At 47.5% G+C, this 17,409-nt stretch overlaps 1 protein-coding gene across 1 annotated transcript; it reads left to right on the top strand.

Annotated features, from left to right (window-relative positions):
* Positions 1-226: 226 nt before the first annotated feature.
* On the top strand, positions 227-16,850 carry Naa40 (N(alpha)-acetyltransferase 40, NatD catalytic subunit). Its single transcript, XM_005384655.2, has 8 exons — positions 227-459; positions 7,880-7,975; positions 8,833-8,885; positions 13,563-13,658; positions 13,769-13,927; positions 14,093-14,176; positions 14,470-14,547; positions 14,817-16,850. Exons 1-8 carry the CDS (start codon positions 454-456, stop codon positions 14,956-14,958), a joined length of 714 nt encoding a protein of 237 aa, XP_005384712.1. The 5' UTR covers positions 227-453; the 3' UTR covers positions 14,959-16,850.
* Positions 16,851-17,409: the final 559 nt, after the last annotated feature.

Raw genomic sequence — 17,409 nt, 5'->3', positions numbered from 1 at the left:
AGTGCTGAGGAGAAGCCCCATATTTCAGAGGGCACGTAACTTGTCCTCAGTGAACGTGGCGAGCACTCACCCCCTGCTACCCGAAAGCACGCGGCTTGTAGCTGAGGCGCGCCTCCGGCCACGTTGCTATAGCTACAGACAAAGCTGCTCTTGAGGCGGGGCTTGGGCTAATGCGTCATTCCCAGCGCGACGCCCCGCCCCGCCTCGCCTCCCGCCTCTTTTTCTTTGGAGACCCTGGGCAGCACGGCTGGCGCTGCACCTGCGCGCCGTTTCCCCACTTGCCCCTCGGCCCTGATCTGCGCCTGCGCGTTGCCCGCCCGGGCGCGCGGGTAGCGGCGAAGCGCATGCGCAGTGTGGGGCCTGCCGCTTTGGTGTCGCCGCCGTTGCTGCCGCAGCCGTTGCCGCCTCCCTGCTGGCAAGTGTGTGAAGGAGCCGAGGGTCGCCGCCGGCGCCATGGGGGTGAGTGAGGCAGTGAGAGGAGACGGGAGGCTCAGGGGCTCTTTCTGTTATCCTTGCCTCCTTGGCCCCCATTGTTCCTCGAGCCCCCCTCACGTGACCCCGACCCCTCTGGCCTCACGTGACCTCTGGCCCCCACATGACCCGACTCCCCCATTCCAAGGGACCCCACGTTCGGCCTAGCTCATTTACACCCAGGGAGCCCCTTCTCCGAGGTCCCTCCCCCCGGAACCCCTCCCCCACCGTTCGCGTCGCGCCGGCCGGTTCCCGCCTCGCGGACTCCCCACCCGGCGGCGTGCTCGGCCCCCGCGGTCCTTGAGGTTTCCCCCCTGCTTCCCCGGGTCGCCGTCACCCGTCTGTCACCGACCCCGTGGTGCCCCTCATCCAGGCCAACCTGTTTTGGAGGGAACTGAGGCCCGGGGAAAGAGGGCGCCTGTCCAAGGTCATGCAGTGTGTGACTGGGGCGCCAGACTCCGCTTCGTTGTTTTGAATCCCGGCGCTTGCGCTGCCCTGCTCGGGTGACCGGTGTTCCCAGCAGCTTGAAACCTCTCTGCCGGACTCTTTCTCCTGATACGTAAAACCGGGTCTTCCCTCCCGCAGAGGCCTGCTGCTTCGCCTCCTGTTTGCAATGAAAGGCTTCTTGTTAGGAGTTACCAGTTTTAGCACTTCAGGTGGCTTTGCTAGGGGAAAGCTGTGCAGGTGAGAAGGGAGGATGGGAGCAGGGACTGGGCGTGGCCCCAACTTCGGTGGATACTGACCACCTGTTCGGTGCTGGCATCAGGGAGGTGTTGATATTTCGGTGCCTTTTCCTGGCATGTGCAGATACAGGGCTGGGCAGAAGTAGTTTCATATCAGCTCACTCACTTTACTAAATTCCAGCTTGAGAAATACTATTCACTCTCCTAGAAAGACAACTGGCCTTGCTATACATACTCGCATTTATGTGGAATTTCCACCACCAGTAGGGAGCCCTGACTTGGAGCCAGAGATACCTCAGTGCTAGCTCCATCTTCACTTGCTAGCATCATACTGTGCCAGTGATGTGGCCTTTCTGGACTTGAATTTCCTCACCTATGTAATGAGGATGATGATACCTCCCCCCTAGAGTAGTAGTAAACATTAAATGAGATAATGGATGTAAACAGCTAATGAGGTGCTTCCTGAGTAGTCGGGGTGATATTTTTGCCTGTATTCTCAGCCTTCACTTTTTTTTTTTTGGTACCAGGAATTGAACTCAGGACCTTGCACTTACCAGGCAGGCTCTTACACCATTGAGCTGTATTCCTGGCCCTCAGCCTTCACTTTAGTGTTATAAAATAGGTCTGTGCTATTTTTAACTATGGGTTTGTCCTTACTCTTACAAACCTAGATTTTTTTTTTTTCTCTCAAATCTGTATTGAGGGAACAAATAAACTTGTTAGACAAAAATAATTCTCTCTCTTTTTTTTTTTTTGACTTTTTGAGAGCAGGTCTTGCTATGCAGTTGAGGCTGGCCTTGAGCTCACTTTGTAGCCCAGGCTGGTCTGGAACTCACAACGGTCCTGTTGCCTCAGCCTCCTGAGTGCTGGGATTACAGGCATGCGCCACCACACCCGGCATAATTTTCTAACTCATGTCAAAAAAACTTTAGGTAATCTGTCAAACGAACATTCAGGGCCTGGAGATGTAGCTCAGTGGTAAAGTGTGTGCTTACTGTATGGGAGGACCTGGTTATAGTCCCCAGGACCCGTCCCGCAAATTTGTTGCTTCAACCAGGAATTTTGGAAGCTGTATACTTCATAGGGAGAAAGCAAATCTAAAGATGTGTCATTTTTAATGTAGGTTTCTGTGAAAGGTCACAGACCTCAGCTGTGTAAATGAAACCTGTATCTTCAGTGTCACTCAATAACCATCTACTGTCAGTCAGTGCAGACCAAGCCCCAAACAAGAAGCGTCACATGCCATTCTGGATCAGTATTTCCTCATTGGTTGAGCTGAAATAGCAGGCCTCAGAGATAATGTGGAACCTTGCTTCCATTGGTCCCAGTCTTATTACTCATACTTTATAGATGTGTTTCTCAGAACAGTCTCTACAAAGTCTTTTCTTGCATTAAACAGCAACAGAGAGTCTTGAATTATCTTTCCTGAATCAGAACTGGAACCCTGTCATTACCCTTGTTGCTCATCAGTGGGAACTGTGGAACACCCCATCTAGATGGCAGGAAGTCATCATTCCTAGTGGTCACTCTCAGGCAGAGGGCCTTCCTCCTGATCTCAGGCTGAGAGGGTGGCATCAGATGTATCACCTTCTTTCACTTCAAAGTTCTTTCACCCCAACTGCTATGTATGCGTTGTCTTCAAGAAGTTAGAAAAATCTTTGGGGCTGGGGATATAGCTCAGCAGCACAGCACCTGCCTGGCAATCACAAGGTCCTGAGTTCAATTCCCCATACAAAAAAAAAGTTAAATCTTGTCTCCCTTCACCAAGTTCTTGGTACTGGTACCACATGGGATGAAGGCATCGACACTGGAAACATAAGAGATGTCAAATTCCTTTTGTAGAAGGTACCTCCTTCTACCATTCGATTTTTCTTTGTGACTCCTTCCCGTCAAACTGTGGGTGGAGTTACAGCTTTGACAAGAATAGTATCGGGGGGAATTTCATACCTGCTTGTAAAAACAACATTTATTTTATTTTATTTTATTTTATTATTTTTTGTCTTTTTGAGAGAGGGTCTTGCTATACAGTTCAGGCTGGCCTTGAGCTCACTTTGTAGCCCAGGCTGGCCTCGAACTCACAACGATCCTCCTGCCTCAGCCTCCAGAGTGCTGGGATTACAGGCATGTGCCACCACACCTGATGGAAACAACATTTAATAGCAAATTTTTAGAAGCACCATAAGAGATGTACTGGAGAGAACATGGACTTTACAGTTCAAACCTAGATTAGAATCTTGGATGATTCATTCAACAGATAGGAACAAAGTACCTACTATTTGCTGAGCATAATATACATGAGCAAATAAATCAGGTACAGCCTCGTCTTTGTGGAGTTCAGAGTTCAGTGTGGGGAAGGTTGTGTGAAGACCTCTGAGAACTCTGTTCAGTGCCTCTGTGACGCTAAAAGTTACTCAGCCTTTCTGTGTCTCAGATCTTTCATCAAAGAAGTGGGTGTATGTATTTGGGCTGACTTAGAAAGATCATCTTTTTTTTTTTTGTCTTTTTGAGACAGGGTCTCATTATGCAGTCCAGACTGGCATTGAACTCACTGTGTAGCCCAGGCTGGCCTTGGACTCACAACAGTCTTCCTGCCTCAGCCTCCTGAGTACTGGGATTACAGGCAAGATTATCTTTTTGAATGTGTTGGCACTAATGGGTCCTCATAGACAAAAATTGTGCTGGGCATGGTGGTGCATGCCTATAATCCCGGCATGCAGGAGACTGAGGCAAGAGGATCACTATGAGTCAAAAACTAGCCTGAACTACATAGCATATCTCTGTCTCAAAAACACAAAACTGTTTCCATTAATTTTTTTTTTTTTTTAAATCTTTTTGAGACTGGATCTCACTACACAGTTCAGACTGGCCTTGAATTCACAACAATCCGTGAACTTTTATATGTAGTGCATTATACCTTCTGTCCTTACAACATCTCTTGGCTATTGGTATAAGTATAGTTAGCCGTGTTTTTTAGTGGGTTTTGTTTTTGTAGTACTGGGATTGAACTTTATGCATGCTAGGCAAGTGCTTTACCACTGAACTACATTTCAGCCCTAGCTCCATTTCATGAATGAGGAAACTGAGGTTCAGAGAAATTGAGTAACTTGCCCAAAAGATTTTAAGTAACTTGCCTAAAGTCACATAGCTATTAAATGAAAGAGCTGAGAATCAAATCCAGGTCTCTTGACTCAAAAGCCCATGCTCTTTTTATTATATAAAGCTCCCTTGGGAAAGACACTTAGCCACAATGAGCTTTGCTGTTCACTGTGCTTATTTCCCATTTTAATTAGGAGAGCTTTCTTGTGTCCCTACAGGACAGCCTTACCTCCATAAGGCAGAGGCAAAGCTAATTGGAACAGTAGGAAGCCACTCTTCCTAGTACTTGCTGAGTTTGAGGGAAATCCCCTGCCTGTCTGACACAGCCTGCTGCAGCTTTCTTCCTATCCCCTACGCTATGTAGGCATTGAAGTGCTTAAGGGGTGCTTTCATTATCTTAATCTCAGGCCATAGCAGCTCCAAGCCTCAGTCTGAGGATTGCCTCACTCAACAGTTCCCCCACATGAGTGAGCCCATAAATCTCCAGGAGGCCCAGGCTAGCCCTCCTCCTGCTTGTGCTTAGGAATTACTTTTGGTGCTCGGAAATGAGATACTGTGAAGGGAACGTGTGCTTTCTGGGTCCTGGGAGTCTCACTTGTCTTCTAGTGCCTTCAGTTCTTCTGTTCCATATTGTTAAAAGAGGGTAGGCTGTTGGGTTGGATAAAACGAGCTGGAATCTACTGTGCAGGTATGCAGGCTTCTGACCTGTCCTTAGAGTGCAGCTCTTGCATGAGCTTAGCATTTCTGTTCTCATCTTCCTGCAGATCCAGTTGCTCTCACAAGTCGTGCTAGGGTGGCAGGAGGGACATTGGCCTGGTCGGGTTGATGCCAAAGTCTATGTTCTTTATGCCCCATCATCCTGCCCTGGAGGCTTTCTCTCCGGGATTTCCTTTTTCCCTACCTCTGCCTCAGTGCAGAGGGTAGGGCCTAGGGTGGGTGGCACTGCGTTGGAAAGCCATCAGTAGGTGGATGGGCACTGAGAAGTGAGTTGCTGCGTGGTTGTGTAAGGGCTTCTGAGGCCCCTGGCCTTATTTTGGCAGGATGTGAGAAGGTCTTTGTTGAAAGATTGAGTGAAGTCGGCACACTACATGTGGGCTCTCCCACTGGGAGACAGTGGGGGTGGTGGAACAAACACTGGATCTGTGATCCAGCCCCTATGGTTGAGTCTCCCTGGAGTCCTTGGTGCAGGGAACTCTGAGTGGGTCACGTCATCCCTTTGAGCCTTGGTTTCCTAATGTGTGAAGAAGAGGTGATGGTTTCTGCCCTGAGAATTGAACATGTTTGTGAAAGTACTTTACAAGCTGTGAATGTCACTGTTGACCTGAAACCTAAATTCCCAGAGGAAAAAAATGAAAGCTATAAAACCTAATAGTGGGGCTGGGCGTGGTGGTGCACGCCTGTAATCCCAGAACTCGGAAGGCTGAGGCAGGAGGATTGTTGCGAGTTCGAGACCAGCCTGGGCTATACAGTGCGCTCAAGGCCAGCCTGAACTGCATAGCAAGACCCTGTCTCAAAACAAAACAAAACAAAACAAAACCTAATAGCGGGGCCAGGGATATAGCTCAGTGGTACAGTGCCTGCATGGCAAGCACAAGATTCTGAGTTTGATTCCTGGTACCCGCCCCCAAAATACCCTAATGGTGGCAGAGAGAGGGCAGTTGTGTGTCTAGAGTGCTGCTTTGTGAAGACCATCTATTTTCTTCTGTTTATCCCTTCTAGGAAGCATGGCATTCAGCCAGAAGGTAGTTATTAGCTGGTGCTTGTAGAATTTGTGCCTATAAGAGTAATCCATGTAAGTTCTGGTATCTGAACTCTGTTTTTTTTTTTTTTTTTTTTTTTTTTTGGTACCAGGAATCAAACTCATGACCTTGCGCTTGCCAGGCAGGCGCTTATGCTGCTGAGCGATATCCCCAGCCCTCTGAACTCTGTTTTGCCTCCTAGTTATTTGAAATAGGAATTAAAGTGTTATTCGTTGGAAAATCAAGGGCATGGGTCGGGGATATAGCTCAGCAGCACAAGTGCCTGCATGGCAAGCGCAAGGTCTTAAGTTCGATTCCTGATACCAAAAAAAAAGAAGAGAAAAGAAAATCAAGGGCAGCCTGGAATGGTGGTGCACACCTGTAATCACAGTACTCTGAGTAACTGAGGCAGGAGTTTGAGCCCAGCCTGGGCAATTTAGAAACTTAGGGAGACCCTATCTCAGAATTAAAAAGGGCTGAGGATATAATATAGCTCAGTGGGAAAGTCCAGGGTCCAATCTCTAGTATTTAAAAAAAAAAAAAAAAAAAAAAAAAATTGATGGTAGAATTTATCCTGAGAAACTTTCCCAGCAGCTGGGTTTTCAACTCATGTGAATGTTAATTGCTCTGCATGCTCTTTCCTGGGGCCAGTGCCAGAGCAAAGCAAAGCTGTAATCGGGAGTTGTCAGACCTCTCTCCAGTGAGCTCTTGGAGAGGAGGGTAAGGGATCACAAGAGGCCATACCATTGGCAGAAACAGAACTACTTGCCTTTTTCTTTGGGAGCCAGGACTGGGTAGGCCAGCACTTCTGCCTGCTTGTTTCTCCTTGGAAGTGAGAATGAGAACTGTCATTTATTGAGTACTGGTTGTATGAGCCTCTCAGGGCTAATGTCACTCAAGAGGTATTAGGATCTTCACTTGCATATCAGGGAAGGAGGCTCAGAAAAAGGCTCTGCTCTGTCCTAGGACCTGCAGGGAGAGTGGAGAGCAGAAATGGTTTGGATGAAGTCTGTCAGTTTCCAGAGCCTGGCTCTTTTCCTGTTACTAGCTTTTTACCAGAGGGTGAGAGAGTCTGTTTAGGCTTGAGGAAAACCCATGTTAGCCTCAAAACAGTATGTGATCTAGGTGCATTTGTGGACAACTTACTGTTTTGTCCCTCAGTGCAGGGACCTTCCTTTGCCCCACCTCTGCTACCTGTGTGCCTGGAGTTTCTTCTTGTTGACCATGTGGTAGCGTTGCCTGTGGCCTGACATGAACCCCTTGGGGCCCTCTGGTCTGCTTTTGTTGCTAAGTGCATGATGTGCCTGTCATTTGTTAGCCTTGGCTGAGCAGGACTTTTGGCGGAATGGGTCCGTACCCTTAAGCCAGAGCACCCTGGTTCTTGTTTAGAAGTGAGGCTCAGATCCCACAGGGCTGCCCTTGACCAGATCTTTTTGTCTCTTGTGGTTAGAAGCCACACAAAAGACTGCGTAAACTTACACTGTACTTAGGAACAGCTGTCAGTGCCTATCTCAGATGCCATCGTCTCCCTGAAAGCTGGCCTAAATGGGTTTGAAATTGGGTGTTTCTTTTTATGAAGTGGCAAATGAGTAAATATTTGTCATTGCTGGACCCAGGTTCACTGGGGGCATTGTCAGGTCTCTGAGTTCTCCGGGTGACCTGAGGTCAGCAGGATCAGTATACTTCCTGAAAGAAAGCCGAGAAATCTAGTAAAACTCAGGAAGGCTCACAACATGGGAAACAGTGTCTTTGCATAGTTCACACACCGTGCGTGGCAGCCTGGATGGGCCATATCTTTGGATGCTGGGCCTCTTTAGTTCCTCAAAGAGAAAAGTCAAGACTTTGGTAGGCCAGAGCCTTACTAGCCAGTGTTATTTTTCCCTATTGCAGAGAAAGTCAAGCAAAGCAAAGGAGAAGAAGCAGAAGCGCTTGGAGGAACGTGCAGCCATGGATGCCGTCTGTGCCAAAGTGGATGCCGCCAACAGGGTGACTCTGCTTTCCAGTCCCTGCTTCTTGGAACCTCAACTCGGTTTTTAATTTGATTTCTTTTAGCTCCACCCTGTGGCAGAATTGCGACACTACCTACCCAGGCCTCTTGCAGCTTACAGCAGAGAAGTTGGGAGGAGGTGCCAGCTATTCGTCCAGGTGTTCTGGGAAATGTGGATTTCAGCAGAAGTGGCTTCTTCTCTTACTGATAGTTTTGGGGAGGAAACCCCTCTGATAAAACATATACAGTTTTTTTTTCATTCCTTCAGATACTTATTGATTACCCATGAAATACTAAAGGCTGTGCTGGGAATGAGGGGATATCATGGCCTGGTCTCAAAGATTGTAGTCAAGGGAGGAGTAGCTGTGAATTGACACCAGATGGGAGAACTGAACCTAAGAAATTCTAGCCATCCTTCCTGCCCTCATTCCTTAGCTCACTTTTTGTTATTCTTTTAGCTCACTTACAGTAAATGTTCCACATCTATAAGGTTCCAGTTGAGGGACATGATTTTCTGTTGAGGTTTTGAACAGATGAAATTAGTAGAGAGCTTTTCCCAGAAGTGCTCAAAGGTACCATGTGGCCTCTTTAGGTTAGCGGCAGGTATTGTGCCCATGAACTGATAAAATCTATTCTCATCCTGTCAAATGAAGCTAAACTTAACTCTCTTGGGCCTCCTCGTTAAACCTCCTACGTCTGTGTGATTTCAGAGCTAAGGCAGATGGAGACCTTATGAGGACTGTTTCTGGGGCCTCCTGTCATGAGTCCTTACAGTATCCTGTTCCTAGACAGCAGGGGTCTTGGGCAGAGCTAACACTTCTGCTCACCTGTGTTACTCTTCTTTTTCCTTGCCCAGCTTGGAGACCCTCTGGAGGCTTTCCCAGTATTCAAGAAATATGACCGGAATGGGTGAGTCATATTGAGCATTATTTCCTCTCTCTCTCTCTCTCTCTCTCTCTCTCTCTCTCTCTCTCTCTCTCTCTCTCTCTCTCTCTCTCTCTCTCTCTCTTTCTCTCTCTTTTTTTTTTTTTTTTTTTTTTTTTTTTTTTGGTCTTTTTGAGATAGGGTCTTGCTATGCAGTGGAGGCTGGCCTTGAACTCATTTTGTAGCCCAAGCTGGCCTTGAACTCGCAACGATCCTCCTGCCTCAGCCTTCTCAATGCTGGGAGAGTGCTGGGATTACAGGGGTGCACCACCACGTCTGGCCTTTTCTCAGTGTTTTGAAATAGGGTCTCTGTATATTGTCCAGGCCAGCCTTGAGCTTGTGATCCTTCTACCTCAGATTCCTGAGTGCTGTACTGAGCATTCTTTTTTTTGCCTTTTTGAAACAGGGTCTTGCTGTGCAGTACAGGCTGGCCTTGACCTCACTTTGTAGCCCAGGCTGGTCTTGAACTCGCAGTGATCTTCCTACCTCAGCCTCCTGAGTGTAGGGATTACAGGTGTGCTCCACCTCGCCTGGCTGATGTACTGAGTATTCTTGACACTTGTCCGCTTCAGTGTCCTCAGGAATTTACTTTTCTAGCATGGACTTCTTCAAACCAAAAATTTCTCCTACTTTATTGTGAAAAAACTGAAACTGTGACGTGGTGGTGCACACTTGTAACTGCAGCACTTGGAAGGCTGGGATTACAGGTCTGCATCGCCATGCTAAGCTCTTATTCCTGGAGCATATTGAAAGCTAGACATACATAATAGTTTTTATACTAACTGATCCAGTTACCATAGCATCTGGATTAAAATTCCTTCTCCTTTTTTATCCTGCTGGTTTACAAAGTAGGAAGTATATTCTATCCTACCTTAGTGGAGTTTCTGTAATGTAACATTTAGCTTGGGGAAATAACAGGAATTATGGCTTTTCTAGGCTATAGGTTGAATTGCCATTGGACCTCATATTAACTTTACTTAGATAACTTATTTGCATTCCTTAAGCCTCATTTTCTTTTCATGTTGTGTGTGATGCTGGGGATTTTTTGTTTTGTTCTGGTTTTTTTTTTTTTTTTCCCTGTGTGTGTGTGTGTGTGTGTGTGTGTGTTTTGAAATGGAGAGTCTCACTGTGTAGTCCAGGTTGTCCTCAAACTCACTATGTAGTTCAGGCTGGCCTTGAACTGGTGGTGATCCTCCTACTTCAGCCTCCCAAGTGCTGAGATTACAGCGCCCCTCCCTTGGTACTTAGGATTGAATCCAGGGCTGTGTGCCTGCTAGGGAAGTGATATACTATCCAGCCCTTTTTAATTTTGAGACAGAGACTCACTAAGTTGTCCAAGCTGGCCTTGGACTTATGGTCTGCCTGCACTTGTACCATTGTGCCTAGCTAAGTCTTAATTTTCTCATCCGCAAGATATGATGAAACCAGCTGTGATGGCACACACCTATGGTCCCAGCACTTGGAAGGCTGCTGCAGGAAGGTTGGTGCAGGGTGGTTGAAGGCTCTATGGGCTACACAGTGGGTTGAAGGGTAGCCTGGACTACATAGTGAGATCCTGTCTCAAGAAAGAGAGAGAGAAACGAAAAGAAACAGGGACAGAAAAGAAAGTTAGTCAGCCAGTCTTGGGTTTGACCCCCAGTATTGGGGGTGCGGTGGGGCGGTTGAGCCAGACATGTAATTAACGTTTTTGTTTTGTTTTTTGGTGCTGGGATTGAATGAGATCTTTTGCACAAAGCTACATCCCAGACCCTTTTGGTGGAGGTGGGGTACCAGGAATTCAACTCAGGACCTTATGCTTGCCAGGCAGGCACTGTACCACTGAGCTATATCCGTGGCCATTTTTTAAGTTTTTTGAGACAGGATCTTGCTATGTAGTTCAGACTGGTCTTGAACTCAGTATGTAGCGTAGGCTGGCCCTGAACTCATGAACTCATGAACTCATGACAGTCCTTCTGCCTTGGTCTCCCAGTTTCTGGCATTACAGGTGTGTGCAACATACCCAGCTTTTTTTTTTTTTTTTTTTATTAATTTTTATTTTGAGACAGAGTCTTGGGGTCCTTCTGCTTTAGCCTTCCAAAATGCTGGAATTACAGGTGTGCATCACCATGCCCAGCCCAGATTTGCAGTTTTAAGGAAGAAAGTAGCAGCTGTTACGAGTATTTTATTGAATAAGAGAAAAATACAGATAAGTAAAGTATAAAACCCATAGTACTCTATTTGCTTTTTATACCTGTGCCTGAATTTTATAGTATCATATTCACTTATGTCTTTCTGTGATCATACATGTTACCATTTCTGTAGTAGCTTTGTTATTCAACTTTTAGAAAGTCCTGTCACATGGTAGCGATCCCCTCCTGTGGTCTCTCTTAATATTTCCATATGCTGCATTCCTACTACTCCCAGAAACATGGGAAAGCTCAGAAGCAGCCTTTATCAGTCAACTAGGCTCCTTCTGTGCCTTTTTAATGATGCTTATGGCTGTGGTCCTACTTTTACATAATTAAAGCATATAAATGAATGGAGAAATTATACCTATAGACCAGCCTTTGGAGCTTTTATAGCTAAGATAGATACAGTGATATGTTTGGGCAGTTCTGCTTGTTATGTGCTTGATTCTTGTAAAGAAAGGTTCTTCCAGGGCCGGGGATATATCTCAGTGGCACAGCGTCTGCTTGGCAAGCACAAGGTCCTGAATTCAATTTCTGGTACCAAAAAAAAAAAAGATGGGAAGGAAATTTAATGCCGGGTGTGGTAGTGCACACCTGTAATCCAAGCACTTGGGAGGCTGAGGCAGGAGGATAGTGGCGAGTTCAAGACCAGCCTATGCTACAAAGTGAGCTCAAGGCCAGCCTGAACTGCATAGTGAGACCTTGTCTCAAAAAGACAAGAAAAAAGAAAGAAAGAAAAGTTCTTCCAGGGCAGGAAATTTTCCATTTACAAGGATGAGCATTTGAGCTCAAATGGTGTGCCAGTCAGCAGAGTGACAGCAGATCCTACTGGAAACATCCTCTGAGGGTGACATCAAAGGCCACTGAAAGATACTGATGCAGGAGCTCTTCAGGGGCTCAGCGTTACTGACTTCATTTCTTTCTGAATGTGGTGTTACCTGGAGAATGATTTCACAAATTGGCCTGTGAGTTTAACTGTATCTCACTTGAATTTCCTTTAGAAGCAGATGCCTGAACACCTACAACATTTTTTTTTGGTACCTGGAATCAAACTCAGGACCTTGCACTTGCCATGCAGGCACTTATGCCACTGAGCTATATCCCTGGCTACCTACAACGTTTGTTTAGGAAAACAAGAGTGGTGGGTTAGGCCCTGTTCTACCTTGTTTATTTTATTTTATTTTATTTTATTTTATTTTATTTTATTTTTTTGTCTTTTTTTGAGACAAGGTCTCACTATACAGTTCAGGCTGGCCTTGAAGCTCACTTTGTAGCCCAGGCTGGTCTCGAACTTGCAACGATCCTCCTGCCTCAGCCTCCGCAGTGCTGGGATTACAGGTGTACACCACCACGCCTGGCTTGTTTTACCTTGTTTAATCAGCTTAGAATACCCATTGAGTCCTGAGAGAAGACAAAGGTGGGACTTCTGGGGAGGTGTTTTGGGTGTTTTTCTTTGGGTGTTTTTTTTGTTTGTGTGTTTGTTTTTAGCTTTCTTCGTTTTTTTATCCCCCCTTTTCCGTTTTTTTTTTTGTTTGTTTGTTTTGTTTTTGAGACAGGGTCTTGCTATGTAGTTCAGGCTTGCCTTGAACTTACTGTGTAGCCCAGACTGGCCTTGAACTCATGGTGATCTTCCTGGCTCAGCCTCCCAAGTGCTAGAATTACAGGTGTGTGCCACCACACCTGGTGGCTTTTAAAAATTGCTTTTGGTATACTGGGACTTGAAGCCAGGACATTGTGCATGCTGGGCAGATACTCTACCAGTGACCTAAACTCCCATCCCTGAGCTGTAGTCTTGAAGAGCCGGAGGTCATTCACCCGCTGGTTTTGAAAGCAAGATTGGTAGATAAGGGGGAGGAAGTCCCGTGGGAGCCCAAAGATACTACAGAAATTGAAGCAGCAGTGACATTTCATGATTTAGTGGTTAGTACTCTGGACTCTAAATTCAGCAATTAGAATGACAGAAAATGCCTAAGACACCAGGCGTGGTGGCACACACCTCTAGCCCCAGCACCCAGGAGGCTGAGGCAGGAGGATTGCTGCAAGTTCAAGGCCAACCTGAGTTATATAGTGAGTTCAAGGCCAGTCTGAGCTACATAGCAAGATTCTGACTCAAAAAAATAAAAGAAAAAAAAATGCCTACGAGCAGGAACTAAGAAACACAAAAGGCAAAAGTGTTTATAGTAAAATACAAACAGGTAGAAAAAGAATAAAGAGGAAGTAGAGAAGACAAGTTGACAGAAGTGCTGAGTCTGGTAAGGACAACATAAGAAGGGCAGGACGTGGGCCCGGTGGTGGTGGTGGTGATGGCAGGTGTTAATCTCAACCCAGAAGGATCCATTTCTGCACAGGCACCTTCTCCAGTCTTGTCTGAGAAGGCCGGGCTTTTCCCAAGAAGTAGCAGACCAGATGTGCCTCTAGTCAGATTTTTCAGGGAGGAGTGGTGGTACCCTGAAGGGAGCCACCAGCTTCTTATGCCTCCCTGTCCTCTTCTTAGGTTGAATGTCTCCATTGAATGTAAGCGAGTGTCTGGACTGGAGCCAGCCACTGTGGATTGGGCGTTTGACCTGACCAAAACGAATATGCAAAGCATGTAAGCATGGCTCAACCAAAGGGGAGCAAGAGCACAAGAAAGCCTGGCTCACCAGCTGGCTTTCTAGTCCTTTGAGGTTTTCCTGTTCTGACTGCCCCCAAACTCCCCAGGTATGAGCAAAGTGAGTGGGGCTGGAAGGACCGAGAGAAACGGGAGGAAATGACAGATGACCGAGCTTGGTACCTTATCGCTTGGGAAAACAGTTCTGTCCCTGTTGCCTTTTCTCACTTCCGGTTTGATGTGGAGTGCGGGGATGAAGTCCTCTACTGGTAGGAGCCTCGGCTTGGGGTGAGCTGAAAGGGGAGGGAGAACAGGTGACAGCCCACTGTGCCTGTCTGGGTCTGTGGGCTGCCAGGGGCTGCAGTATGCTCTGCTGGGCTTTGCAGCCTCTGTACCCCACCCTGCGCTCTCAGCCCCCTGCTTTGTTTACCTAGCTATGAAGTGCAGTTGGAAAGCAAAGTGCGGCGGAAAGGCCTGGGAAAGTTCCTCATACAGATCCTGCAGCTCATGGCCAACAGGTAAGGACTGCTTCAGACCTTGTTTGCTTAGTCATAGGGAGAGGAATCCACTATACGTAAGTGAAGGGGCTGCAGAGAGGAGGTAGAGAAGATCCCTGAAGTTCATCCAATCAGACCAGCCTGTAATGGTGGGGAACACTGAGCAGTTTGGTGCCAAAGGCCTCTGCTGGCTGGAGGCGGGACTTGGGAACACCACTTGTGGTGAATGAGAAGTAGTGGCAGGGACAGGAGGGGGAGGACGCATAGCCGCAGTCTCTATTTGTCTAAAAGGTGCTCGCTCTGCTTTCTTCCAGCACACAGATGAAGAAGGTGATGTTAACAGTATTTAAACACAATCATGGCGCCTATCAGTTCTTCCGAGAAGCGCTACAGTAAGGAGCTCATCTCTGGAGTGGTTTTTCTGGGTGGTAGGAAGTGCTGCCCCTATGCTATTTTGCTGGTCTCGGCCCTCATCTTGGTACTTGAGCTCGAAGTCCAATGGTCCTTGGGGATTTGGGATTGGTGAGATGGTATGGCAGCATCCTCTAACTTGGTCCCCTTGCCCTCATCCCGTCAGTGTAGCTATTGGAAAAGTTTTCAGGCCCGAAGGAAAGCATTTAGCTGCCTGTGACCAACACCTTTTCCCCTGCCTGCCTTGCAGATTTGAAATTGATGATTCTTCCCCGAGCATGTCTGGTTGCTGTGGGGAGGACTGTTCCTATGAGATCCTGAGCCGGAAGACGAAGTTTGGGGACAGCCAGCATTCCCATGCAGGCGGGCACTGTGGTGGCTGCTGCCACTGAACTCTCAGAACCATTTGCAAGCCGCAACACTCTCTCCTAAGGCCTGTCCTCTACTCTGGTCTCACACTACCTTCCAGGTGCTCTCAGAGCTGTGGTCTCCTCAGCCTTGCATGTTACAGGTGGCAACCTGAGAGCTCAGAACCTGGGGAGGAGTGGTCCATGCCGCCTCTCCTTCTTTCTCCTGGAAGAGCAGAATGCCAGGAATGAGTGCTGAGAAGAGGGTGCTACAGGAAGAGTTGGAGGCCGCACCATGAAGCTTATCCTCACAGCAGCTGTCTTGTCACTTGGCTCTTGGGCCCTCAAATTCTCTGCAGCTGGATTCCCAACAGGCTTCCCACACCCCTGCCTTGGACAAATGGAATGTTTATATCCACCTTGTCAAAATCCTGGAATCCTGATCTGGGGTCTGTTGGTCCCCAAAGAGGATTGGACTCTTAAATTCTGGGCACAAACCAAGGCTTTTGAGAAACTCTGCTCTTGTGGATGGAGCACTGTCATAGAGACCGTGTAGGCCTTTGATGCCAGGGTACAGAGAAGTTCTTTCTAGCTGTTTTTATGGGTCCCTGGAGTGGAGTTGTATCGGGACTGGCCAACTCTGAGGAGAAGGCTGCCTCTCCATTGCTATCAGTGAGAAGGGCTAAGAGGACCAGGAACAGGTGTGCCAACAGGCCTACCATGGGGATGACTGCTTCTCTGGGCATTTGCACTCTTAGCTAAACTTCTAGATCTCATGGGAGTGACTCGAGCTTTTCACTCAAGAAAGCCAGAGGTCCTTCTGTTCCCTTGCATTGCCCCCTATTACTGTTTCTCCCCAGCCTCTTGCTTCCACCCTAGATACCTCTGTTCTTAATCTCAATGGGGAGTAACATCAGGGAACCCCTCTTCTTCCCCTGAAGTACCAGTTTTTCGTGGTACAGTTAATGCCATTTTCTGTCACCTCTTGGTGCTGATACTTCTCTGAAGGTGGGGCAACCCTCTACCACTCTGCCTCTTCAGAGAGCCCCCAGCCAGCAGCAGGCCCCTCTGCCTGCACTCCCCAGCCTTGCCCCTTGTGGCCTCAATGAGGCACTGGTGCCACTGTTCTGGCCCATTTGGGGCACAGCTCAGGCTGCAGCAAGAGTGTCTGTCGGTGGCCCACACAGCTGCTTTTCTTTCTTTGGTGTCTCTCTTTGGCAGCAGGCTGGAGCAGAAGGAGGAGATGGGCTTCCTCTTCTCAGAGAGTGAAGAGGATGTAGGCTCAGAACTTACTCGCATCCTGATTTTTAGGCCATGTTCCTCTTTCAAGGAAGAAAAACTAAATCCTTTCTCCTTATCTAGGTGAAAACACCTGACATTTCCCCTTGAACATGCCTGAGCTCTGCTTCAGGGAGTGTTGTGAGGATTCTAGCCTTTGTGCAGTTGCTCTCATGAGGTCTGTTGGTGCCCTGACCTCTGAGCCTGCTCACCCCCACCCTCTGGCCCAACTCAGGTGGCCTGTCCTGACAGCTCCCCAGAGTGGTCTATGCTTCTCATCCAGCTTCCTGCCTTTGCAGGAGCCTCTCTTACCCAGTCTGGCCTCCACTGAGCACCCTGCGTTGCTCTTGAGTACCAGCAGTGGGACTGGGCACTTCTGAGAGAGGGCCATACAGCTTTACACTGGAATAAGTTTACCTTTGCCTCACCTGCTGGCTCCAGGGTTTTTACCCTTGATGAGAGTTGGAGTTAGTGGGAGGAGACTGGTATTCTCCTTCCAAGAGTCATGAAACAACAGGCGCATGTTTAGAAGAGTTTTTCCTCTAATCCCTGTCTCAGAAAACACAAAAATGATAAATATTTATTGTCTTAAATCATAGATTTCTGATACCTCCCATTCAAGGGGACCAAAAGGAACCCCCTGTGTAAGTCTCATGTAAGATGAGTTCAATGTGTGTTTTCTCCTTCCAGTTGTTGGACACCTGGCACCAAGCCCATTGGTAGATGAGGTACTGGGTGCCTTGCCTTGCACCCCCAGCCTTTGCAGGGCACCCTCCCTGAAGGGCTCCTCAGGAGGCCACAGCTTGGTGGGAGGAGTGCTGATTGAGACCAGCCGACCACCCTCATGGCTGTTGGGCCTACTCGTGTGTCTCCACCTCCTCTGGGGCTTGGTTTTGAGAAACACTTTTTGTACCAGGCTTTTTTGTTTTCTTTGTTTGGGACGTGTTAAAATTTTTTTTTTCCTAGTTATGTCCCTCCTATTTCAGGTTTTTTTGTTAGTGTCAAGTGTGTATATGACTGGCTGGGCATGGTGGTGCACACCTATAATCTCAGCCCCTTGGGAAGCTGAGGTAGGAAGATTACTGTGAGTTTGAGGCCAGCGTGGGTTATATCTTGAGACCCTGTCTCAAAAAACCTAAAAAAAAAAAAAAAGTGTATATGACCCCCTTTTTTAAAGAAAATTTGGAAGATAAATTTCTTGATATACATATATTTTTT

This window comes from Chinchilla lanigera, unplaced genomic scaffold (assembly GCF_000276665.1).
Source record: "Chinchilla lanigera isolate Chin_1 unplaced genomic scaffold, ChiLan1.0 scaffold00021, whole genome shotgun sequence".
Lineage (NCBI taxonomy): Eukaryota > Metazoa > Chordata > Mammalia > Rodentia > Chinchillidae > Chinchilla > Chinchilla lanigera.
This window is presented reverse-complemented; position numbering and strand designations above follow the sequence as displayed.